The sequence below is a fragment of the Rhinopithecus bieti genome, unplaced genomic scaffold, assembly GCF_001698545.2.
Source record: "Rhinopithecus bieti isolate Rb0 unplaced genomic scaffold, ASM169854v2 scaffold_71, whole genome shotgun sequence".
Classification (NCBI taxonomy): Eukaryota; Metazoa; Chordata; class Mammalia; order Primates; family Cercopithecidae; genus Rhinopithecus; species Rhinopithecus bieti.
The window spans coordinates 457,630-483,501 of record NW_016803101.1 but is presented as its reverse complement, the minus strand read 5'-3'; the positions used below and the strand labels follow the sequence as shown (position 1 = coordinate 483,501).

The 25,872-nt window shown below is 35.6% G+C and overlaps 1 protein-coding gene across 4 annotated transcripts in view; it reads right to left on the bottom strand.

Annotated features, from left to right (window-relative positions):
* Positions 1-25,872, bottom strand: part of CCDC171 (coiled-coil domain containing 171) — a 399,071-nt gene that overhangs the window by 163,451 nt on the left and 209,748 nt on the right. For all 4 annotated transcript variants that reach the window (XR_001889029.1, XM_017891142.1, XM_017891322.1 and 1 more), the window contains 3 exons: positions 21,574-21,800; positions 20,586-20,768; positions 14,926-15,111 (listed from right to left, as the gene is read on the bottom strand). Coding sequence is in view for 3 of the 4 variants with exons in the window: in XM_017891142.1 (XP_017746631.1) it covers positions 14,926-15,111; positions 20,586-20,768; positions 21,574-21,800 (596 nt within the window). In the remaining variant the exon portion in view is untranslated. The remainder of the gene's footprint in view (positions 1-14,925; positions 15,112-20,585; positions 20,769-21,573; positions 21,801-25,872) is intronic.

The window sequence follows — 25,872 nt, the reverse complement described above, 5'->3', positions numbered from 1 at the left end:
AAAAACAGAAAAGAAAACTAGGCAATACCATTCAGGACATAGGCACAGGCAAAGATTTCATGACAAAAACACCAAAAGCAATTGCAACAAAAGCAAAATTAACAAATGGGATCTAACTAAACTAAAGAGCTTCTGCAAAGCAAAAGAAATGATCAGTGGAGTAAACAGACAACCTAAGAATGGGAGAAATTTTTGCAATTCTATGCATCTGACAAAGGTCTAATATCCAGCATTTATAAGGAACTTAAATTTACAAAACAAACAAACAACCAACGCTGTTAAAAAGTGGGCAAAGGACATGAACAGACACTTCTCAAAAGAAGGCATTCATGAGGCAAACAAACATATGAAAAAAAGCTCAACATCACTGATTATTAGAGAAATGCAAATCAAAACAATGAGATACCATCTCATACCAGTCAGAGTGGCTATTACTAAAAACTCAAAAAACAACCAATGCTGGTAAGGTTGTTGAGAAAAAAGAATATTTTTATACTGTTGGTGGAAGTGTAAATTAGTTTGACCATGTGGAAGACAGTATAGCGATTCCTCAAAGACCAAGAACAAGAAATACCATTTAACCTAGCAGTCTCATTACTGGGTATATACCCAAAGGAATATAAATTGTTCCATTATAAAGGCACATGCATGCATATGTTCACTGCAACACTGTTTACAATAGCAAAGACACGGAATCAACCCAAATGCCCATCAGTGACAGACTGGATAAAGAAAATGTCAAGCATATATACCATGGAATATACCATGCAGCCAAAAAAAGGAATGGGATCATATCCTCTGCAGGGACATGGATGGAGCTGGAGGCCATTATCCTTGGCAAACTAATACAGGAACAGAAAACCAAATACTACATGTTCTCACTTATAAGTGGGAGCTAAACGAGAACACATGGTCACTCAGTGGAGAACAATACATACTGTGGTCTATCAGAGGGTGCAGGTTGGGAGGAGGGAGAGGATCAGGAAGGATAGCTAATGGATGCAGGGCTTAATACCTGGGTGATAGGATGATCTGTACAACAAACCACCATGGCACACATTTACATAGGTAACAAATCTGCACATTGTACACAAGTACCCCTAAACTTAAAAGCTGAAAATAAAAAATTAATTAAAATTTAAAAATAAAATAAAACAAATAAAGCTCAATGAACCTCCAGCAGGAAAAACACAAAGAAACCACACCAACATTTGTCATAATCAAACTTTCAGAAACCAATAACAAAAAGGAAACCTTACCAAAATCAGACAAAGACACATCAAAAAAAGAAAACTAAAGACCAATATTTATTATGAATATTGGGGCAAAAATCCTCAACAGAATATTAGCAAACCAAATTCAACATTTAAAAAGATCATTCAACATGACCAAGTGGGATTTATCCCAGGGATACAAGGATGGTTCAACATATGCAAATAAATGTGATACACCATATAAACAGAATTAAGGACAAAAACCATATAATCATTTCAATTGATGCTGAAAGAAGCATTTGATAAAATTCAACATCCCTTCATGATTTTAAAAAAACTCTCAAAAAATGGGGATATAAGGAACATACATCAACATAATAAAAGCCATATATGATAGACCCACAGCTAGTATCATACTGAATAAGGAAAAAACTGAAACCCTTTCCTCTAAGATCTGAACACGGCAAGGATGCCTACTTTCACCACTGTTACATGACATAGTACTGGAAGTCCTAGCTCGAGCAATCAAACAAGAGAAAGAAATAAAGGGCCTCCAAATTAGAAAGAAAAAAGTCAAATTATCTTTGTTTGCAGATTATATTATCTTATATTTGGAAAAACCTAGAAACTCCACCAAAAAACCATTAGAACTGATAAACAAATTCACTAAAGCTGCAGGATACAAAATCAGCATTCAAAATTCAGTAGCATTTCCATATGCCAAAAGTAAACAATCTGAAAAAAACAATAAAAAAGTAATCCCATTTATCATAGCCACAAATAAAATAAAATAAAATGCCTAGGAATTAACTTAACCAAATAAGTTAATGATCTCCACAATGAAAACTATAAAACAATGATGGAAAGAATGGAAAAGGGTGCAAAACAAAAAAGGAAATATATTCCATGTTCATGGACTGAAAGAATCAATATTGTTAAAATGTCCATACTACCCAAAGGAATCTACAAATTCAATGCAATCCCTATAAAAATACCAATAACATTCTTCATGCAAATAGAAAAAACAATCCTAAAATTTACATGGAACCACAAAAGACCCAGAATAGCCAAACCTATCCTGAGCAAAAAGAATAAAACTGGAGGAATCCTATTACCTGTCCTCAAATTATACTACAGAATTTACAGTAACCAAAACAGCACGGTACTGGCATAAAAACAGACACATAGACCAATGGAATGAATAGAGAGCCCAGAAACAAATCCACACACCTACAGTGAATTCATTTTTGACAAAGGTGCTAAGAACATAAACTTGGGAAAAGATAGTTTCTTCAATAAATGGTGTTGGGAAAACTGAATATCCATATGCAGAAGAATGAAACTAGAACCTTATCTCGTCATATACAAAAATAAAACCACAATGGCTTAAAGACTTAAATCTAACATCTCCAACTATAAAACTACTATAAGAAAACACTGGGGAAACTCTCCAGGAAATTGGTTTGAGCAAAAAATTCTTAAGCAATATTCCACAAGCACAGATAACCAAAGAAAAAACAGACAAATGGGACCACATCAAGTTAAAAAGCTTCCGCACAGCAAAAGAAACAATCAACAAAGTGAAGACACAACCCACTGAATGGAAGAAAATATTTGTAAACTACCCCTCTGACAAGGGATTAATAACCAGAAAATACAAGGAACTCAAACAACTCTACAGGAAAAAAATTTAATAATCTGATTTTAAAATGGGCAAAAGATGTAAATTGTCACTTTTTAAAAGAAGACATACAAATAGGAAACAAATTTGAAAAGGTGCTCAAAATCATTGATCAGCAGAGAAATGCAAATCAAAATTGCAATGAGGTATATCATCTTACTCCAGTTAAAATGGCTTTTATCCTAAAGACAGGGAGTAACAAATGGATGTACAAGGGAAAGAAAGGAACCCTTGTATGCTGTTGGTGGGAATGTAAATTAGTACAACCACTATGGAGAACAGTTTGGAGGCTCCTCAAAAAACTAAAAATAGAGCTACCATATGATCCAGCAATCCCATTGCTGGGTATATACCCAAAAGAAGGGAAATCGGTGTATTAAAGAGATATCTGCACTCCGACATTTGTCGCAGCTCTGTTCACAATAGCCAAGATTTGGAAGCAACCTAAGTGGCCATCAACAGATAAAGAAAATGTGGTACTTATACACAATAGAGTATCATACAGCCATAAAAAATAATAAGATGTTGTAATTTGCAACAACAAAGATGGAACTGGAGGTCAGTATGTTGAGTGAAATGAGCCAGGCACAGAAAGACAAACATCGCATGTTCTCACTTATTTGGAAGAGCTAAAAATCCAAACAATTGAACTCATGGAGATAGATAGTAGCAGGATGGCTACCAGAGGCAGAGAAGAGTAGTGGGGATGTGTGGGAAGGTCGGGATGGTTAATGGGTACAAAAAGACAGACAGAAAGACTGAATAAGACCTAGTATTTGATGGCACAACAGGTGGCTACAGTCAGTAATAATTTAATTATACATTGAAAAATAACTAAAAGAGTATAACTGGATTGTTTGCAACACAAAGGATAAACGGTTGCAGGGATGGATACCCCATTTACCATGATATGATTATTACACGTTGAAGGTTTATACAAAAATATCTCATGTACCCCATAAATATATATATACCCTATTATGTTCCCACAAACAGTAAAAATTAAAATTTGTAAAGAAAACCTTTACAAAACCTGAGGGGAAAAAAAGGCACATTACATAGAGACAAACAAAGGTAAAATGAACACATATTTCTTGTCAGAAACAATGCAAACCAGAAGAAAAGGGAACAACATATTTAAAGTGCTAAAAGAAACTGTCAACATAGACATCTATACTGAACACCTTTCAAAAATAAAGACAAGTATCACAAGAAATGTTAAAGGGAGTTCCTCAAGCAGAAGGAAAATCACACTAGATGGAAACAAGGGTCTTTATAAAGGAAATGTGCATCAAAATGGTATATACATGGGCAATGATGAAAGACAACTGTTTTCTTATTTTTCAATTTCTTTAAAATCAAATTTTCTATTAAAAGATGAAATGATAACAATATAGTATGGCGTTTATAAGACATGTAAAATTGAAATCTATGACAACAACACAAAGAGAATGAAAGAGAAGAAATGGAAGTATAGTGTTGTAAGATTTTTGTATTATACATAAAGTAGTATATTATTTTTAAATAGACTGTGATACGTGAAAGAGATATAAACACTACAGCAGCCCCTAAAAATAAAAAAGAGAAATACCTAATAAGCCAATAGCAGAGACTTTATAAAGTTCTAAAAAATATTCAATACCTGTAAAAACTACATAGTAAATATTTCAGGCATTGTGAGCCACGTGGTCACTGTTGCAACTACTTAAAACTACCACTGTAGTTAAGAAAGCAGCCACAGACAATATTTTAATAAACGGGCATAGTAGCATTTCAATAAAACTTTATATATGGACAGTGGGCTACATTTGACCTGTGGGTCACATTTTGCTGATTCCTGATCTAATAGGCTAATCCCTTAACAACTAGAAAAAGAAGAGCTAAACTAACCTAAAATGTGACAGATTGTTAAGTACAGCAAACCACCATGGCAAACGTATACCTATGTAACAAACGTGCATGTTCTGCACATGTATCCCAGAACTTAAAGTAAAATTTTAAAACTAAAAAAAAAAAAATGGAAATAATAAAAATAACAGAATATTATAATAGAATAAAATAGAATAAGTCAGCAAAGCCAAAGCTTATTTTTTTAAAATGAACAACAAAATTAATAAACTCCTAACTAAAGAGAAAATACGAATTACCAGTATGAGGACTGAAAGAGGAATTATTGCAACAGATCCGACAAGAATTAAAAATATAATAATGGAATATTATAAAGCCTGTATCAATAAACTTAATGTCTTACAAGAAAATGACAACCTGATTCTAAAACTTGTACAGAAATTCAATAGATCTAAATAGCAAATACAGTTTCAAAAAAAGAGCAAAGTTAAAGGACTTACAGCACCTTAAAAATATGAATTCCAAGGCATCCTATAAAGGCAAAGCAATTAACATAAAGGAAGACATATAGATCAATGAAACAGCAACAGAGTCCAGTAATAAAGAAACAAACACATATACACACACAGAGGATTTAATATAGGGGCCAAGGTAATTCAATAGAAAAAGGATCATATTTTTTAAATAGCACAGGAACAATTTAATATTTATTTGGAAAAAAATAAACTTCAACCCTTACACCACACTATGTATAAAAATTAACTCATATAGGCCGGGCGCGGTGGTTCAAGCCTGTAATCCCAGCACTTTGGGAGGCCGAGACGGGCGGATCACGAGGTCAGGAGATCGAGACCATCCTGGCTAACACGGTGAAACCCCGTCTCTACTAAAATACAAAAAACTAGCCGGGCGAGGTGGCGGCGCCTGTAGTCCCAGCTACTTGGGAGGCTGAGGCAGGAGAATGGCGTGAACCCGGGAGGCGGAGCTTGCAGTGAGCTGAGATCTGGCCACTGCACTCCAGCCTGGGTGACAGAGCGAAACCCCATCTCAAAAAAAAAAAAAAAACAAAAAACAAAACAAAACAAAAAAATTAACTCATATAATTGTCAAAAGGTAAAATCTTTTCACATCATAGTAGCAAACATTTCTTAGATGAAACAGAAAAAGCATCAACTACAACAGTAACAGTTAGAATACGGATACTTCACCAAAACGTAAAACTCTTATTTGAAAGATACGGTTAAGAAAACAAAAAAGCAAACCAAAGACTGAAAGATAATATTATTAATATATATCTGAAAAAAGAATCTATATATAGAATATAGAAAGAATTTTTACAATTGAATAAAACAAAGAACCCAAAGTTTAAAATATTAAATGTTGACCAAGCACAGTGGCTCATGCCTATATTCCCGGCACTTTGGGAGGCTGAGGCAGGTGGATTCCTTGAGCCCAGGAGTTTGAGACCAGCCTGGGCAACATAAACTCCGTCTCTACAAAAACTACAAAAACTAGCTGGCATGGTGGCATGCGCCTGTAGTCCTAGCTACTTGAGAGGCTGAGATGGGAGGATTAGTTGAGCCCAGGAGGCAGAAGTTGCAGTGAGCCATGATAGCGCCACTGCACTCCAGCCTGGGTGACAAAGGGAGACCTTGTCTCAAAAAAATCAATCAATCAATCAAATATCAAATGGTTTGAACGGATATTTTACAAAGAACATATATGAATGACTAAGTACACTAAAAGATAATTAACAAAATTAATCATCAGGTAAATGCAAATTAAATGCAAAAAATATACCATATACACCCATTACAACAGATAAAGACAGTGCCAAGTATTCACCAGGATGTGAAGCAAATGGAACTTTCATACACTGCTGATGGAAATGTAAAATCACGCAGCCAATTCTGAAAAAGACTTTGGCAGTTTCTCAAAAACTCACACTTACTATACAACCTCAGTACACCTTTGGATGCTTGCTGGTCACCCACTGGTTTCTCCCTTAGCACTGATGTTTGAGACTGCTATAGGGAAATCTGTAGGCTCCCCTATAGGCTGTAGGCTGTACTTGCCAGGTCTGATTTGGTCCGTCTTGCACCCGGTCAATGCTCCTCCCCAACCCCAGGGCTGAGGAGGGAGCTCAGACCACTATGCACTCCACAAATGTGCCCATTGCCTGAGGACATACTTGCCAGGTGTGACTTGGCCCACCTTGCACTCCGCCTCCCCAACCCCAGGGCTGAGGAGGGAGCTCAGACTGCTGTAGTGGTAGTTACACAATGTATACATTTGTCAAAAGGCACTGAGCTCTATATATTTAAAGTGTACATATTGTTATAATTATACCTCAATGAAGTTATTTTGAATTAAGTCATTACTCTTAGGATCTAATTGTTATTCTTCTCTAAGTAATCCTTTTACTCCCCTAACTTTAAAGACTTTCTCTTGTCTTAGTTATTCTGTCATCTCATTACTATGTTTATAGGTGCTTATGGTACTCTGCTTTCATTCTTTTATTAAATATTTCATTCTCTTTTTCTTTCCTCTTAATTTCTTATTATCCATCATTTTGTCCCTCTGGAGAGCATTATGTATTATTTCCTCAGCTTTCTTCCAATTTGCTAATATATTTCATCAACGTCTACTCAATGTTCACTGAGTTAATAATCTCCATGACTATATTTTCATGTCTTATCTTATAACTTCTATTCACACCTTATTTCTTAGAACGCTCAAAAAAACCCTTAAGGTATCCGTTTAGCTGATTTCAATGCTTCTAGTATTTCTACCACCTAAAGTGTAAATCTTCTCAATTGATGTGCAATTCATTTTTGTGTGATTAGTAATATTGAATCCTATTATCAAATACTGAATTTTTCATAACAGTCTTGAGTGTATTCTTTGAAACGCAGAAACATCCCTACTGAACATTTTCACGTTCCCTTCTACAAGGTCACACTGATGACTGGACTGTACCATTTTAAAGATTAAATCTCAACTAAACAGTACTTGGATCATGAAGGTGTAAACTAAGACCCTGTATTTATGTGTAGCACAGGCCTGTATTCCAGTTTCCTTAGTAACTTTTCCTACCCACAGCCCTGAGTAGATGTCAAATTCTCATGCAGCTGCTAGGCAGAGATTTTCTCATCCACATTTCACAGTAGGGCAGCCCTTCCAGATGCCTAGTTTTACATAGGTGGATCTTTCCTATTCTCTGAGGCTTAAAGCCTAGATTTCCCTAATGTAATTATTATCAACTCTGGCCTCCAGCTAGGTTTGCACACTCCAATGAGCTAATTAGACTTCAGCTCCTTCTCATCTGGTGTTGAGTGCTCATCACTTGCTGTTTTGGTCCTCTTTATTTCTAGAACTTAAATATTTTGCTCTCTTTAAGCTTGGCTATAACCCAAAATGCATTTGTTATATTTTTTCTAGTTTCCACTTGCTAGGGTTTGAATGTGTTTGCCGAAGTTCATGTGTTAAAATCTTAATCTCCAATGCAACAGCGCTGAGAGGTGAGACCTTTAAGAGGTGATTAGGTCATCAGGGCTCTGCCATCATAAATGAATTAATACAGTTATCGTGGGAGTGAGTTAGTTATAAATTAACCCATGAAATGGGATTTCTTATAAAAGGATGGGTTTGGCCCCCTTCCCTACTTCCTTCCCCTAGAGTGTGCAAGCACTCTCTTGCCCTTCTGCCTTCTGCCATAGGATGACAGATAAAGAAGGTCCTCACCAGATGCCAGTACCTTGATATTGGTGCCAGCCTCCAGAACCTAGAGAAATAGATTTCTACTGTTATTTAATTACTCCATCTGTGCTATTCTGTCATAGTAGCACAAAATGCACTAAGACACCGCTTCCTGTGTTTGGAGTGGGAAGAGAAGTCCTTTCATATCAGCAAAATCCTGATTTCAAGAAAGTGATAATGACAGTAGGAGAAAGATAAATTACAAGACAATTCCAATTAAAACCATAGATCGAAAAGTCCCAAGTGAAAAATTAAGAAATTGGGTGCAGCAATGTATTTTTAAAAAATCATCACAGCTACATTGGGTTTATTTCAGGAATACAAGGCTGGTTTAACATTAGAATACTAAAATATAACCCAGGCATCAGCAAACTTCTGATACGAAATATTTTAGGCTTTGTGTACCACATGCCATCTGTATCACATGTTGTTCTGTGGTTTTATTTTTTATAATCCCTTAAAAATGTAAAAACCACTCTTAGCTCATGGGCTGTACAAACACAAATCACAGTTTGCTATTACCTGATATAATGCAACATGCCAACAGAATAAGTGAGAAAAGTCATATGATTATCTAAATAGATGCATAAAATGTATTTCATAACATCCAACATCCATTCATGATTTTTCTTTTTTTGGGGGGGGGGTAAGGTCAGTGGACAGAGTCTCACTCTGTCACTCAGCTGGAGTGCAATGGCACCATCTTAGCTCACTGCAACCTCTGCCTCCCAGGTTCAAGTGATTTTCCTGCGTCAGTCTCCCGAGTAGCTGGGATTACAGGTGCTCGCCACCACGCCTAATTTTTGTATTTTAATAGAGACGGGGTTTCACCATGTTGGCCAGGCTGGTTTCGAACTCCTGACCTCAGGCAATCTGCCCACCTCAGCCTCCCAAAGTGCTGGGATTACAGGAGTGAGCCACTGTGCCCGGCACATGATTTTTAAATTATGCATAATATAGGAAGATAACTTCCCTAACCCAACAAGGATTATCAACTAAAAACCTACATCAAACTTCCTCTTAATGAAGAAATCTTAGAAAGATTGTCTTTAAGACTGGAAACAAGATAAGGATGCCTACCACCTCTACCTCCACCCAACACTTTATCCTAGCCAGTAAAGCAGGAGAAAAAAAAAAAAAAAAAAAAACCTAAAAGGATAAGGTTTGAAAACAAAAAACAAAATTATCACTATCAGATTAATATTACTGTCTATGCCCTAGACAGTATAGATAAAACACTAGAAATGACAAAAGAGTTTAGCAATGTGACTGCATGTAAGATTAATACTATCTGTCACGCCTGTAATCCCAGCACTTTGGGAGGCCAAGGCAGGCGGATCAAGAGGTCAGGAGATCGAGACCATCCTGGCCAATATGGTGAAACACCATCTCTACTAAAAATACAAAATTAGCCAGGTGTGGCGCACACCTGTAGTCCAAGCTACTTGGAAGGCTGAGGCAGAAGAATCACTTGAACCTGGAAGGTAGAGCTTGCAGTGAGCTGAGATCCGGCCACTGCACTCCAGCCTGGGAAGAGAGTGAGACTCTGTCTCAAAAAAAAAAAAAATATTAATATATGTCTACCTATTCATGTGTCAGTTACTTCATTGATCTTACTCTTTGGGGGCTTCTGAAGGAACTAGATTAGGCAAGCCTTTATCAAGATAGACTTTTGCCTTAGCTTTTGCCTAGAACAATGGAATACTACTGATTATCCCTTTCAGGTTATTAAGCAATTTCTTAATGTGGGAGCTTTAGGTTCAAGCTCCTATCTGCCGGTAGAACCCAAAGCTGAGTCTCCTATTTCCAGGATGAATATTGGTATAGGCTGAGCATCCCTTATGTAAAATGCTCAGGACCAGAAGTATTTTAGATTTTGAATATTTTTGCACTTTGGAATGTTTGCATTATTTATATACTTACTGGCTGAACATCCCAAATTGATAATCTGAAATCCAAAATGCTCCAATGAGCATTTACTTTGAGTGTCAAGTCAGTGCTCAAAAAGTTTGATTTTAGAGCATTTTGGATTTTGGATTTTCAAATTAGGGATGCTCAACCTGTATTTGCCTCCAGGACAAACCTAGCATCTACTCAGTGTTAACTTTGATTTCCACATACTGACGTTTGAAAATATTGTCGTTTATTTTGTCCTTGGAGATTTCCTTTACGTCTTAATGCACTGCATTTATTGCAGGGAATGTCTAATCCAAGATTTAGCTGTATTAAAACAAAAGGCCATTCTGAAGATCCAGTCTAAAGTATTATTTATAAAACTATTGCATATAAAGGAATGATTTAGGCTGGGCACAGTGGCTCACACCTGTAATCCCAGCATTTTGGGAGGCCAAGACAAGGTGATCGCTTGAACCCAGGAGTTTGAGACCAGGACTGGGCAACACAGGGAGTTTCCATCTCTACAAAAAAAAAAAAATGTTTTTAATTAGCTGGGTGTGGTGGCATGTGCCTGTAGACCCAGCTTCTTGGTAGGTTGAGGCAGGAGAATTACTTAAGCCTGGGAGGTCGTGGCCTGTGCAACAGAGTGAGGCCCCTGTCTTTAAAAAAAAAGATATGATTTAAAACAAAATTCCCAAAATGTTAAGTGATTGCTTTCAGATTATAAATCATAGATAATTTGTTTTTTCTTCTGTATCCACATCTTCCACTCATGGTCCTCTTTTGTTTTAAAAGAAGAAACAATATACTTTGCTTTTAAAAGAAGTTATGCATACAACATATTTTAAAACTATTTTTTAAAGCATTACTGAAAACACAACAGAATATTTAACAAGCATACACTTGTTTTTCAAATAGAATCTTAATTCATTCTCATAAACATCCTATAACTTAAGTATCACTATCCTTATTTCTGCAGAAGAGGAAACTGAGGCTCAGAAGGTTAAGTAATTTGCCCAAGCAACAGAGCTGGGATTTGAATTCAGGAATACTTGTTCCAAGGCCAGTGCTTTTTCCATTGAACCATGTTGCCTCCCACAAGAGAGCATTTTCACATTACCACCTGCTAGTTCTAATTAAGAGATAGTAATTAAACAATTCTCCACTCCTGACAACAATATTTAAGCTACTGGCAATTTAAAAAAATTAACATGAACATCTCTTTATCTGCTGGAAGATATTATACCTAAACACAAACTGTAACAGAGAAAAAGACTTCAATATGACACAGATGCATTTCCAAAGCACAGTTAATTACATTATCTATTAATAGGACATGAAGCATAAAAATGTTGTTTAATGACCAATATACTTATAAAAGTTTTCAACTCAACTAATAATAAAAGAAATACAAATTAAAGTAACAAGGACATATCTATCAAATTGTCAAAAATGTTTTAAACAGTAATAGCCAGGTAAGGCCAAAGGTGCAATTCTCATATATCTTAGGAGAGAATGTAATCAGTAGAGATGTACTGTAGGCCAATTGATAATATGTACATTATTTGAATGTATGTGGTTTCTGACCTAGTAATTCCTCATCTAAGAATTCATCCTGATGAAATAATCACAGATACGTGCATAACATTTAGATACCAGGTTGTTCATCTTAATACTTACTTATAATAGCAAAAGGAGGCGGAGAAGCAGAAGAGAAAAAAAGGAAGAAGAGGAGGGAAAGGAGTGAGAGAAGGAAGAGGAAGAGATGGAGGAGAAGGAGGAGGAAGAAGCTGGGATAAATCCAAATCTATAATATCAAATTAGGTTAATAAATTACATACAGTACATTGAAGTGATTACTAGAAGTCGCGAGTGGGGATGGACAAATGTTAATCAAAGGGTACAAAGTTTCAGCTAGACAAGAAGAATAAATTTTGGTGATCTATTGTACAGAAAGGTAAGTATAGTTAATAATAATAATGTATATCTCAAAATGGTAAAAAAAACAAAAAGTGGATATTAGATGTTCTCACCACAAAGAAATGATAAGTATGTGAAAAGATGAATGTTAGCCTGATTTGAACATTCCACAATGCATACATGTAGCAAAACATCAAAACATACCCTAAATGTATGCAATTATTTATCAGTTAAAAATAACAAGAAAAAATATACATCCAAAAGAATTCAACCAGCCATGAAGTGATGATACTGTCACACGTGTCCATATAGAAGACCACCTAAATAGGCTTTGTATAAGCAACAAGTCTGTTTATTCACTTGGGTGCAAGTGATTTGAGTCTGAAAAGAGAGTCAGCAAAGGGAGACAGGAGAGCGGCAGCTTTGTAGGACTCAGGTAGGCAGTGGAAAGTTACAGTTAGAGGTGGTTATCTGTTGTCAGCAGGGGAGGGGGTCATGGAGGTGCATGGTGGTGAGATCATGAGATCCATCGTCCTGGAGAAGAATGTCATGATTGATCAGTTAGGGTAGGGCAGGAACAAGTCATAATGGTGGAACGTCGTAAGGTGGGTTATCAGTTAAGGCAGGAACTGGCTGTTTCACTTCTTTTGTGGTTTTTCAGCTGCTCTAGACTTCTTGGCTCCTACAGGCCATCTGGACGTATGTGTGCAGGTCACAGGGGTTACAACGGCTGAGCTTCGGCTCAAAGGCCTGACAAATACCACTATACTTACTAGCATAGAAAGAAATCCTTGACATGGTGTTTGAAGAAAGTAAGTAAAAAACAATATGTATAATAGTATGATTGTATTTTTATTAACCTATATTCAGTTATATTTCTATATTTGTAAAACATAAAGTCTGGAATATATATATCAAAATGTTGATGCTGGATATATCAGGTGATATGATTTGAGATTATTTTAATTTTCTTTATCTATATTTTCTTATTTTCCACAATAAATATTTATTACTTGTGTAAAAAAATGTGAAAAAAAATTCACAGTCATATCAGTTGGTAAGCAAGAATGCTCACAATCTATTACTAAGTAACACAAGTACAATACGTAATACAATCTAATACCAAGTAATACAAGTACGTTTCAAAACAGTATATAAGTATGTTCTCATTTATGTAAGAAAAATAATATGTATTAGGTTGAGCCATTTGAAATTGCTGGCATTTGTCTAGTTTTCACTTATAAAAATAGCAATTTCAAATGGTTCAATTTAATACATATATTTGGAAAAATATACTCTAAAATACTAATACCATCCTGGTCATTTTTTCCTCTTCTTAAAGGACATCTATATTTTCCTCTTTAAATTCATGTGTATTTTCTTGCTTTAGATTTCAAATTTTCTAATTTTCTGAAAACTAAATCCCAGTTTCAACATTTACAGGATACCCTGGGCAAGTTTATTGAAGTCTCTAAATGTAAACAAACAAAAAAAAAATCAAAATCATAACAATAGTACCTACCTCACAGAGGTAGTTTAAAATGAATAACTCATGTAGCGACAGTAACACCAAGCCTGGCAAATGGACGCTGGAACATATGATGTGGTGGTTAGGAAGATGGATGGAAATCTGACTCCCTAGATCCATTACTTACTAAGAAATGTGTAAGTTATGTCACCTCTCTGCATCTGTTTTCTCATCTATAAAACAGGAATAATCCCATACAGTTTGTGTGACGAGTACAGAAGTGTTTTAAAGTAGTTAGTATAGTGCCTGAAAAACAGGAAGTTAACAATAAATTTTGGCTATTTAATCATTGATCATAATAGTATTATTAAGATATCAGAAAAAATAGATATATTTGTATAAGTTAATACCAACACTGAGTTGATTAATTGTATTAAGTATGATATCCTATATAGAGGCTATATCGCTGTTGTTTTCCCTGGATTTAGTTCCATTCCAACGTATATAATCTCACTAGTGATATATCCACAAGTTTTATAATCAAAAACTAGAATTCTATTATACTTTGTAGGCAACATTTCCAGAAAGTACTATAGTCCTAAATCCATTAATGAAATTTTCTCAACTTTTAAATGATAGCTTCTCTTTTTCCTTTGAAATACCTTTACCACAAATATATGACAGACAGAACTCTTTCTAACTAAACCTCCCTCCTCCCCAAATATGTACTTATATAAGAATCAGACCCAGACCAAAACATTCCAGAATCCAAAAGATGCGTGGAGTTTCCAAAGTCCATTGGGTACAAAACAAGAAAAGGAAAACTCTGAAGAGAGGAAGAAATAAGGAAGATAAAAGAAACAAAAATTTACTGTTAATTTTACTGTTAATAATAATTGTTATTATTACTGGAAAAGATCTTCACTTTGTTTTCAACAAGCAAGTAAAGCCTACTTTTACCTTCTCAATACATACGAATGCAGGCTTATAACTGAGGTCTTAGAACCATGTTTCATTCTATCTTCATAGAATAAAATTTCACATCTTGGGATCTATTCCTATTCAGGAGATATAATTCCCTCTAAGATCCACGTATAGATAAAATATTCCTTTATGCAAATATCCCTTTATTCTCTTACCTTAACAGCTTCTCCAAGAGTTTGGTTTTTGTCAGCTTCCTCACTGGAGTGCAATTCAAGTCTATAATTCAATTCCTGTAGTTGTTGTGCCTGTTCATTCAATAGCATTTGTGCCTGCTGTTCCCGAAGTAATGCATTATTTAGTTCTTCACATGCACTTTCAAACTTCTCATGGGTGATCAATTTCTGTAAAAAGTGGGAGGGGGGAGAATCAGCTATAAAGCTAACTGCATTGTTATTATTTTGTCGTCAGAACTAAAGGAATATAAAACAAACATTTCTAGGCATTTGATACATCAAAAAAATACAATTAGCTTTTCTTAATTGCATAAGTCAAGATAAAATACTACTGTGATTTTAAAGCACAATAGCCATACTTAGTTTTCATTTTCAGTCAAATAAAATCTTAGAAAACTCATTTGAAATTCCAAATAAATCCATGATGCTCAGTTTAAGTTTTCATACATGAATACTTTTTATAAAGATTATGATTGTGGGAATTAAAACCTTTAACAACTTCCTTGGCTTTTAACTGATCACCTAAAAGTTTGTGTTCAGTGTATGTTATTATTCAGGTCTCCCCAGTCAAATGTCTTCTCCTAGGCAGGTCTTACATGTCTACACCTCTCCAACTCCCACGCACACTTTTATACCATCTTGTTTTATTTTCTTCACAGCCACTGTCATTATCTAAATTCATCTCACTTTTTTTATTGCCTGTCCATACCCTGCCACCAACCACACATATAAAGGTGTAGCTCCACAAAGCAGGGACTTCATTTAGCTTTTCATCCAACCGAGAAGAGTGCCTGGTCCTCAGTGAGTGTTCAATATTTGTTGTATGAAAGAATATTCATATATAAACATCTGCCAACAAAATCCACACCATAATACACAACATGGTTTTTACGATATCGTGCCTGCTTTGGAGGGCACAGTACTCTGCTCTGGAATAACTAATGACAGTTCTAGACAAGGATGTAGAATTCAGGGCAAGACAAGTTTATATTATCTCCTGTTCAAAACATTTAAACAAATGAAACTTAGATACGACAAACAACAGAGACATAGTGAAGTGTAAAAAAGAGGAAGGTTTCACAAAAGGTAGATAACCTGAGAAATATACATGGAAAACTCAAGGGAACCATTCAGGCCACTTAAATACACAAGGTATACATGTACCTATTTAAAATTTCTAACTTTCCCACTGTAAAAAAGGATTTGAAGTGTATTAATATCATTCACCACAAATATAAAGCAGGTTGATTTGAAATTTCAAAAAATCTGAGAGGAAAAGCAGGAAAACATCCTTTTGATTCTAAGCATCTAGTAATTATTGTAACTGAATACAGACTTTGTCTTTTATTTTCTGACAAATAAGACAAAATAGAAATGTGCATACTCACAGTTTCCTCGTGGGCCAACAACAGCAAGCATGCAGTTCATACAAAGAGAAAGACTTTTGCTGAAACTAAGTTTTAGGATAAATCAATTACATGGGTCCTTCTATATTATAATACATAAGCACTCAGTTTTATTTTGTCAGCAGGTACCTTGCCTGCCACTTCCATGAAGCAACTGTCTTTTAAAACTCTTACTTCTCTTTTTAAGTGTGCATTCCTCAACAATTTAAGAGTGCATTTCTCAACACTGAAGAAATTTTAAAAGCCAATAGTGTAGCATAAAAACAGATGTCTGATAATTTACCTAAGTTAATATAAATTAATGAGAATGATCACAAGGCACAGAGGAAAGTTGCCTCATTTTCAAAGAGTCACCTAGTAAAAGGTATATCTAATATGTCACTGATATTTGTATAGTGCTAAGATTGTACAGAATATTCAACTTTTTACTCCCTGTTAAACAGTTGCCGAACTCTCCACATTGGGCTATTACAACCAAACCCTCAGCTTTCAAAACATCAAATCTAACAGTCTCCTCTCACCACTCCAGTTCTATTTCTATTTATTAACATCCCTCTCTGCGCTGGGTCTTGTGAACATATATTTTTGTACCTCTTCCATCTTTAATGTATTGTGTTGTTTTAAATTACCACTCCTTGCCATGAGACCATTCTGTCCTTTTCAATTCACTTGACCATCAAGTGAATAAGATCTTTCCATCACCATCCCCACCACTTCACAGGACTTCCCTGTTTAGCAGAATGTGTGTTCCCTTCACAATCCTCCAAAATTTCCTCTTTATCTAAAAACTCAGGTAATTTTAGCCTCTTCCTTGTCCATCCATCCCTCCCAGAGACTGGCTCAATTCTGTTTATTCCTCTGTAAAGTAAATAAAATCAAGCAAGCATAGCAATGCAGAATAAGAAAGAGATGGTGTGTGAAAGCAAGTGTAAGGAGCTAATAAACAAACAAAGATCATGAGACTGGGGAAGTTAGCTGTTAAAAAACAACTGTCAGTAGATGGACATAGTATTCTAAAACCATTAAAGTACTAAATAGCTTTTGGTGAGCAGGATGTTTCCCTTTATAATTTTAGACCAACTATAAAGAAGCTATTTTATTCTCTCCAATATACTTTGTCTGAAATCAGTGAGAGACAAATGGTTGCAGGCACTCTCTCCAATTTTCTTAGAGGAAAATAGCATCTTTTTTTCATTTTTTATGTTTTTAATAAAACAACCCTTTATTAACACACCTAGGTATCAACATTAACCACTATCATGAAGTGGATAAAAGCATGAGTTTTAGAGCCACATAAACTAAGTTCAAATTCTGTCATTTCCATTAATAACTATACGACTTCAGGCAAGTTACTTAGTTTCTACATGCTTCAAAATCCTCATCCATAAATTAGAAATAATAATTATTATATATTATAATTAATATAATAGTATTGTGAGATTTAATTATAAGACAATGAGTCAAACGCCTGTAATGTGCTGTAGGGTCAGTGTGTCTGCATTAATGGTCATATGATCACTAAATGTGGTACAAAAATTGATCACCTACTTCATAACTATATAATTGTTAGGACAAGTATCTAAAAATTCACAGTACCTGGCCTGCGTGTGGTTCCACATCTGTAATCTCAGCCACATTTGCAGGCTGAGCGGGGAGATAATCTGAGGTCAGGAGTATGAGACCAGCCTGGCCAACCATGTGAAAGACCCATCTCTTACTAAAAATACAAAAAATCTAGCCGGGCCACCTGGTGGTGGGCACTGTAAGTGCCAACTCCTGCTGAGGCAGGAGAATCCTTGAAGCCTGGGCAGCGCCGGAGTTTGCAGTGAGCTGAGATCACACCACTGCCACTCTGGCCTGGGCGACAGAGCGAGACTCCATCTCAAAAAATAAAATAAGGGCAAAATAAAGTAAAATTAAAGTACCTCTTTCCTCAATTATTATCCTATCTCTTTATTGCCTACACTTCACACTAAGGTCACATTCACTCAAACATACTCCTACAATTTCTGCAAACCAGTTATTCAGAAAAAAAGCCCTTACAAGAGGATCTGTCATCCTTCCACCAACCTTCCCTCAAACTCTTCAACCTCTCTCTCAGATATCTAGAAATTAAGTTCGCTGACTACTTCTAAGACTTAACCACAAGATAAGATGCAAACCTCGTTTTCTGAATACTTAACTATGGGACTAGGAAATCAAATTGTGTAGAACTATTTAGCGAATTCTTGGCCACGGGTGATCTCGCACGAGTAACATATGTAACGGAATTTTCCAATTTTTACAGAAAAGCCATAGATATATAAGTTATCTATATTTATATATATAAATATAAATACAGTTGACTATATTCTAAATCTCAAATTGCATAAATGACTGTGTCCATTTTGGTAGACTACCTCAATATCCCATTTAGCTGTTTATATGATACAGAAGCAAATCAAATGGAAAGAGAGACACGCTTCAAAAGAATTCGTTTTTAAAAGTATGAACATCTCTTTATTATTTAAGTAAAATGGCAAAAAATGGAAAAAATCACATATCTCAGAAAAGGGAAATACTCAAATTTTGATATATCCACATGACACACTAGTATTCACTTAACTGAAATGAAATTAATAATAAATGACAAAGGAAAATGATTACAGTACTTTAAGTGCATACATGTATACATATATTTATATGTCAGGATGCAAACCGTATGTACAAAATTATTCCAAACTACAATTGTGCATAAAGGCATGCATAGGCACATATATACATAAGAAATGTGGAGAACAAAATGCATCCACATTTCAACAATGATTGATTCTGGGTGGTAAGATGAAAATGATTTTAACTTTCCTCTTTTTAAAAATAAATATTATATATTTTTTTGTAGAGATGGGGTCTCACTATCTCTTGAATTTCTGGCCTCCAGTAATCTTCCCACCTTAGCCTCCCAAAGCACTGGGATTATAATAGGAATGAGCCACCATACCCAGTCTAAACTTTATTCTTAATACTTTCTTGTATTTTTACTTACGGTTGTCCTCTACAACTTTTATAATTAGAAAAAAAAGTTGAAGCAGCTCAGCTCATAAATTTTCCTTCTCTGAGCAAAAAACTAAGAGAAGGAAAAATTATGGTGTCTTGAGACATTTACTGAAAAGAAACGTATGGCTTAAGAGTATTTCATGATTCCTTGACCTGCCTAATTCATAGGAACTCTCTGCCCTTTGAAGGTGTATCTACTTGAAATAATAATTAACACTAGCACAATTACATTATCATAGGATTGATAACTAAACTACTATACCTGCTGCTGCCTCTGTTACTGCAAATGTTAAAACTGTAAATTCCAAATTAACCAAAAGATAAACTTAAAAGCACATTTAAACTGAAGTTACAGTAGCTGTTTTAAGTTGTATACAGTCTTGAAGTTTCAGGGTAATCTTTTAACTCTATGTTTCCATACCCACAATAAAAACAGCAATGTTCGTAAGTATCCCAACTGCAAACAGAATATGTAGATGTCTGCATTATATTGTGCTTCACATACTTAGACATTTTGTTCTTGATCTAATGGTATTTGGCATACGGCCTTGCTTTTTCAGCTATTTTCTGCTTTTTAAAATAATACATATATGTCATTGATGGACTTTAGATAAATTGAACATTTCTTTAGAAAAGCAATTTGATTTCATACTAGTCTAATTTACTTAAAATATTCAATATAAAAAGGGAAGAGGCCAGGCGCGGTGGCTCACACCTGTAATTCCAGCACTTTAGGAGGCCAAGGTGTGTGGATCAGCTGAGGTCAGGAGTTCGAGACCTCCCTGCCAACATGGAGAAACTCCATCTCTACTAAAAATACAAAAATTAGCCAGGCATGGTGGCAGCCACCTGTAATCCCAGCTGCTTGGGAAGCTGAGGCAGGAGAATCACTTAAACCCGGGAGGCAGAGGTTGCAGTGAGCTGAGATAACACCACTGCACTCCAGCCTGGGCAACAGAGTGAGACTCAGTCTCAAAAAAAAAAAAAGAAGAGAGGAAATCTCTCTCCCCACTCCCCTGCCTGCCACCAACAACAGCAATTAGAGGCATTTTAGAAGGGAAGTTTTCTGAAGAAAAAGAAATGTTATTAATAGGGTTTTGAATTATTTGAAAAAACAAACGTAAGTTAAGGAAAAAAGGATATAGAGATAAAGAAATAGATATCACCAAAGCAATAGTTTCCTAAATGATATATACTTACAGATTGCTTAAATTCATTTAATTGCATTTGCAGACCCTGGGCTTTGTCAAGCTCCTTTTTCATTTCATTCACACTTCGTTTGAATTCTGTGACCTCCAAGCGTAGTGAGCGGCGCTCCACTTCCGCAGCATGCAGTCTTTGTGTAAATCCAAATATTTGCTTCTGCAACGACGCTGTGCTTTTCTGTTGTTAAACAAGAGCAATTTTATAAACAGTAACTACAGATTTACTAACAATAGCAATAACCATTTTACTAAATTAAATGTAACTCAAATCATCCAAAAACCAGTGCCAGCTATTATAGAACCGTAGAGGTGAAAACTTTATTTTTTATGTGACCAACAATTTGACTTATGAAAAATGAACATCTGAAGAAAAGAAATAATCTAGATAGCTAAAAATGAAATTGACAGCTGTTTAGGTCTCACACAATTCTGTTGCAGTGCATTTATAGAGAACAGTACATTTAGCACTAATGTCATGCCTCATTATTATTTTTTTTTTTTTTTAGACAGTTTCACTCTGTAGGCCAGGCTGGATGCAGTGGCAGAATCTCGTCTCACTACAACCTCCACCTCCCGAGTTCAAGCGATTCTCGTTCCTCAGTCTCCCGAGTAGCTAAGATTAGAGGCACAAGGCACACACCACCACCCCCGGCTCATTTTTGTATTTTTGGTAGAGAAGGGGTTTCACCATGTTGGCCAGGCTGGTCTTGAACTCCTGACCTCAGGTGATCCACCCACCTTGGCCTCCCAAAGTACTGGGATTACAGGCATCAGCCACCGCACCTGGCCCATGATTTTTGTATTTTGATATTTTGGACACTTACTTGGAAGTACTTTTATTTACCGTATTAAAATTTTACATGAACTATAAAGAAAATCCAGACACATTCATGTACAACTAATAATTTAAACTACAAATTAGGCTAATTCAAAATCAAACCTACAAGTTCTTAGGTTACTACTAAATGAAAGTGTATACATACCATAATGGGCACATGGCCACGCAAACCATATTTCAGGGCCAGTGTGTTTACTTTATGAAGTCCATGGGCCAGCCTCTGAACCAGGGAATCTTTTTCTACATATGTAATACTCCTGCTACTGTGCAGAGGTATACATTCCATTACCAGACTAATTTTATCCATGAGTTTTGCAAAAGAATTCTTGGCTGCACCTATGAGTAAATGTCCACAAATTCTGGAATTTGGATCTTCGAAGAAAAGAAAAAAAAGGCACAAAATGTGAATTGTCTCTTGTTCGTTTCACAACACTGCTGATCACATAATGAAAATATTTTTTAATTAATATAATTCCCATTCACCTGTAGTAATTCATTCAAAAAGTTCCTTCCCACATTATTTTCACTATGAAAAAAAGGAATTCAGAGAATAGCTCACCTACTAAAGAATACATCAAAAAAAAATCTGCATGTATTTACAGTATGCCATTCACATGGAACAGTGATGAATAAAAATTCATCACTCTTTTCTTTGTTTTAAAACCTAACATAAATCCATTTTCTATTTACAACTACCAAAGCTTGTTACCTTCATGCCATACTATTTATATTCTCAGACAAGAAAATATAATTTGCCTTATTCCAAGGCAATTAAAATTTTACAACTACAATTACTTATTTCCCCACAGGATTTTGGTAATCATCCTTCTCATATAATGGACTTAAGGTTCCAGCATATCCAACATGGCCTGCTTACTGCTAGATTCATCAGGCCTGTAATTAATAATTGTGTTTAATGTTGATAAATAAAATTGTCAGTGCTCTTTCTACTAATTGGTGTTCCAGATAATGGTTAACAGGTTTATTTATGCCTTAATAAAGTCGTGTAATTTAGTTTTCCCTCTGCTAGGTAGGTCTTAATCTGTTATTACTTGTCTTATGACACTATCCATGTAAAATGACAAGCACAGAAAGATTATTTAAATTCATAGTATAACATTCTACATTTTTAACAGCCTCTGCTGTTGGTGTTAATTTAAATCTTGTCTTTACATCATAAGCACAAAAGCAAATTTAGCTAGTCTTACCAAATTAAAATGTTTTATCCTTATAAGAATACACACAATTCAACACTGAAGAGCAACATTGACTGAGAAGGTAATCAACCAATGGTTTTCTACGGCATAAAGAACTGTCTCATGGAAACATTGTTCTAAAATTTGAGCTTCATTCTAGTTATTTTGTTCCTTAATGTTTAAAGACAAATTTTGAAATCTATGTAGCAGTCAGAATTTGAAAATGATCTTGCTTAGGAGTTATACATAAATTGGAAATAAAGTGAATAAAAGCATAATATCCTCCAGGTAAAATTTATTTCTATCAGTTATTGATGCATCAACTTCTAGGAATATAAATATAAGGCAATATAAGTTTAACTCTATACACCACTCATTATAAACATACTCTGTGACAGTCCCACGGACAAAAGACAAAGTATAATGAAAATACACAGTCCTTTTGTTAACGATCATATTCCTTAAATAATGGATGAAAAAGAATTAAGTAGCTTTATATGGCAATCAACATATAATACAGAACACTGAGTTAAAGGAATTTACTGAAGTATTATATGAATTAAATAAGCCACTGTTGAATGAAAGAACAGTAAAATTTATTTTGTCTATAATATTCAATATAATACATCATTTCAATATCTAATATATATATATATGTATTCCGTTTCTCCAACTATCTTGCAATTATTTATCTGTGCCTTTTTTCATCTTAATGAACTCTTTTTATCTTCACTGTGCCAGCCTAGCATACACGGGTATTTTTTACATGTTTGTTAAATTATATTTCTTTTTATGTCCATAGCTACTGCAACAATGCTAAACACAAGAATATCAAGAGAAACTAATGTTACTTATGATATGTCAAAGGTTCTTGTTTTTAAATAAACAATATAAAAGTCCATTATTTTAGAAAATTTCAGGATACAAAATAATTTTTTTGACAGATAAAGAGCCTTTAAAAGCAAAAATCAATTGTAATTAAATTTTAATAAATAGGCCGGTCACAGTGGCTCACGCCTGTAATCCCAGCACTTTGGGAGGCTGAGGCGGGTGGATCACAAGGTCAGAAGATCGAGACCATTCCGGCTAACACAGTGAAACTGTCTCTACTAAAAATACAAAAAATTAGCTGGGCATAGTGGCACGTGCCTGTAATCCCAGCTACTCAGGAGGCAGGGGCAGGAGAATCGCTTGAACTCGAGAGGGCAACAGAGCAAGACTCTGTCTCAAAAAAGTAATAAATAAATAGATAAACAAATAAGGTTTTTTACTTTGTCACAGAAATGTTTGTGTAGACACTGATCTGAAGGGTGATACTAAATGACAATATAATTCTGCAATGCATTCTTCTAAATTTTTAAGAAGCAAAAGTCATATGGTCTAAGTTCCTAACTGCTGACTCTCAATGAATTACAGTAAGAGCACTAAATAATTTATGCTATAAAAAGAAGTGTTTTTACAATATAGTTCACATTATACAGTACAGAAGGCAATTTTTTTTATTTCAATAGGTTTTGGAGGAACAGGTGGTGTTTGGTTATATGAACAAATATTTTAGTGGTGATTTCCGAAATTTTGGTGCACCCATCACCCAAGCAGTGTACACTGTACCCAATGTGTAGTCTTTTATCCCTCATCACCCCTCACTCTTTCCCGAGTCCCCAAAGTACAATGTATCATTCTTATGCCTTTGCATCATCATAGCTTAGCTCCCACATATGAGTGAGAATATACCATGTTTGGTTTTCCATTCCTGAGTTACTTCACTTAGAATAATGGTCTCCAATTCCATCCAGGTTGCTACAAATGCCATAATTTTGTTCCTTTTGTGGCTGAGTAGTATTCCATGGTATTCAGATACCATTTTTTTTTCCCCTGGTTTTTTTTTTTTTTTTTTTTTTGAGACGGAGNCCCTCACTCTTTCCCGAGTCCCCAAAGTACAATGTATCATTCTTATGCCTTTGCATCATCATAGCTTAGCTCCCACATATGAGTGAGAATATACCATGTTTGGTTTTCCATTCCTGAGTTACTTCACTTAGAATAATGGTCTCCAATTCCATCCAGGTTGCTACAAATGCCATAATTTTGTTCCTTTTTGTGGCTGAGTAGTATTCCATGGTATTCAGATACCAATTTTCTTTATCCACTGGTTTTTTTTTTTTTTTTTTTTTTTTTGAGACGGAGTCTCGCTCTGTCGCCCAGGCTGGAGTGCAGTGGCCGGATCTCAGCTCACTGCAAGCTCCGCCTCCCGGGTTTACGCCATTCTCTTGCCTCAGCCTCCCAAGTAGTGGGACTACAAGCGCCCGCCACCTCACCCAGCTAGTTTTTTTTTGTATTTTTTAGTAGAGACGGGGTTTCACCGTGTTAGCCAGGATGGTCTCGATCTCCTGGCCTCGTGATCCGCCCGTCTCGGCCTCCCAAAGTGCTGGGATTACAGGCTTGAGCCACCGTGCCCGGCCTATCCACTTGTTGATTGATAGGCATCTGAGCTGGTTTGCAATTTTTGCAACTGCAAATTGTGCTGCTATAAACATGCGCGTGCAAGTATCCTTTTTGTACAATGACTTATTTTCCTCTGAGTAGATACCTAGTAGTGAGATTGCTGGATCAAACCACAGATTTACTTTTAGTTCTTTAATGAATCTCCACACTGTTTTCTATAGTGGTTGTACTAGTTTACATTCCCACAAACAGTGTAAAGTGTTCCCTTTTCACTGCATCCATGTCAGCATCTATTATTTTTTATTTTTTTGATTATGGCCATTCTTGCAGGAGTGAGGCGGTATGGCATTGTGATTTTGATTTACATTTCCCCCATCTTAGTGATGCTGAGCATTTTCCATCTGCTTATTGGATATTTGTATATTTTTTGAGAATTGTCTATTCATATCCTTAGCCTGCTTTCTGATGACTTTTTTCTTTCTTTTTTTTTTTTTAGACAGAGTCTCGCTCTGTCACCCAGGCTGGAGTGCAATGATGCGATCTTGGCTCATTGCAACCTATGCCACCTGGGTTCAAGTGATTCTCTCACTTCAGCCGCCCGAGTAACTGGGCTGTTTACAGGTGCCCACCACCACACCCAGCTAATTTTTATACTTTTATAGAGACGGGATTTCACCACGTTGACCAGAATGGCCTTCAAATCCTGACCTCGAAGATGGCCGAATAGGAACAGCTCCAGTCTCCAACTCCCAGCGCGAGCGACACAGAAGACTGGTGATTTCTGCATTTTCAACTGAGGTACT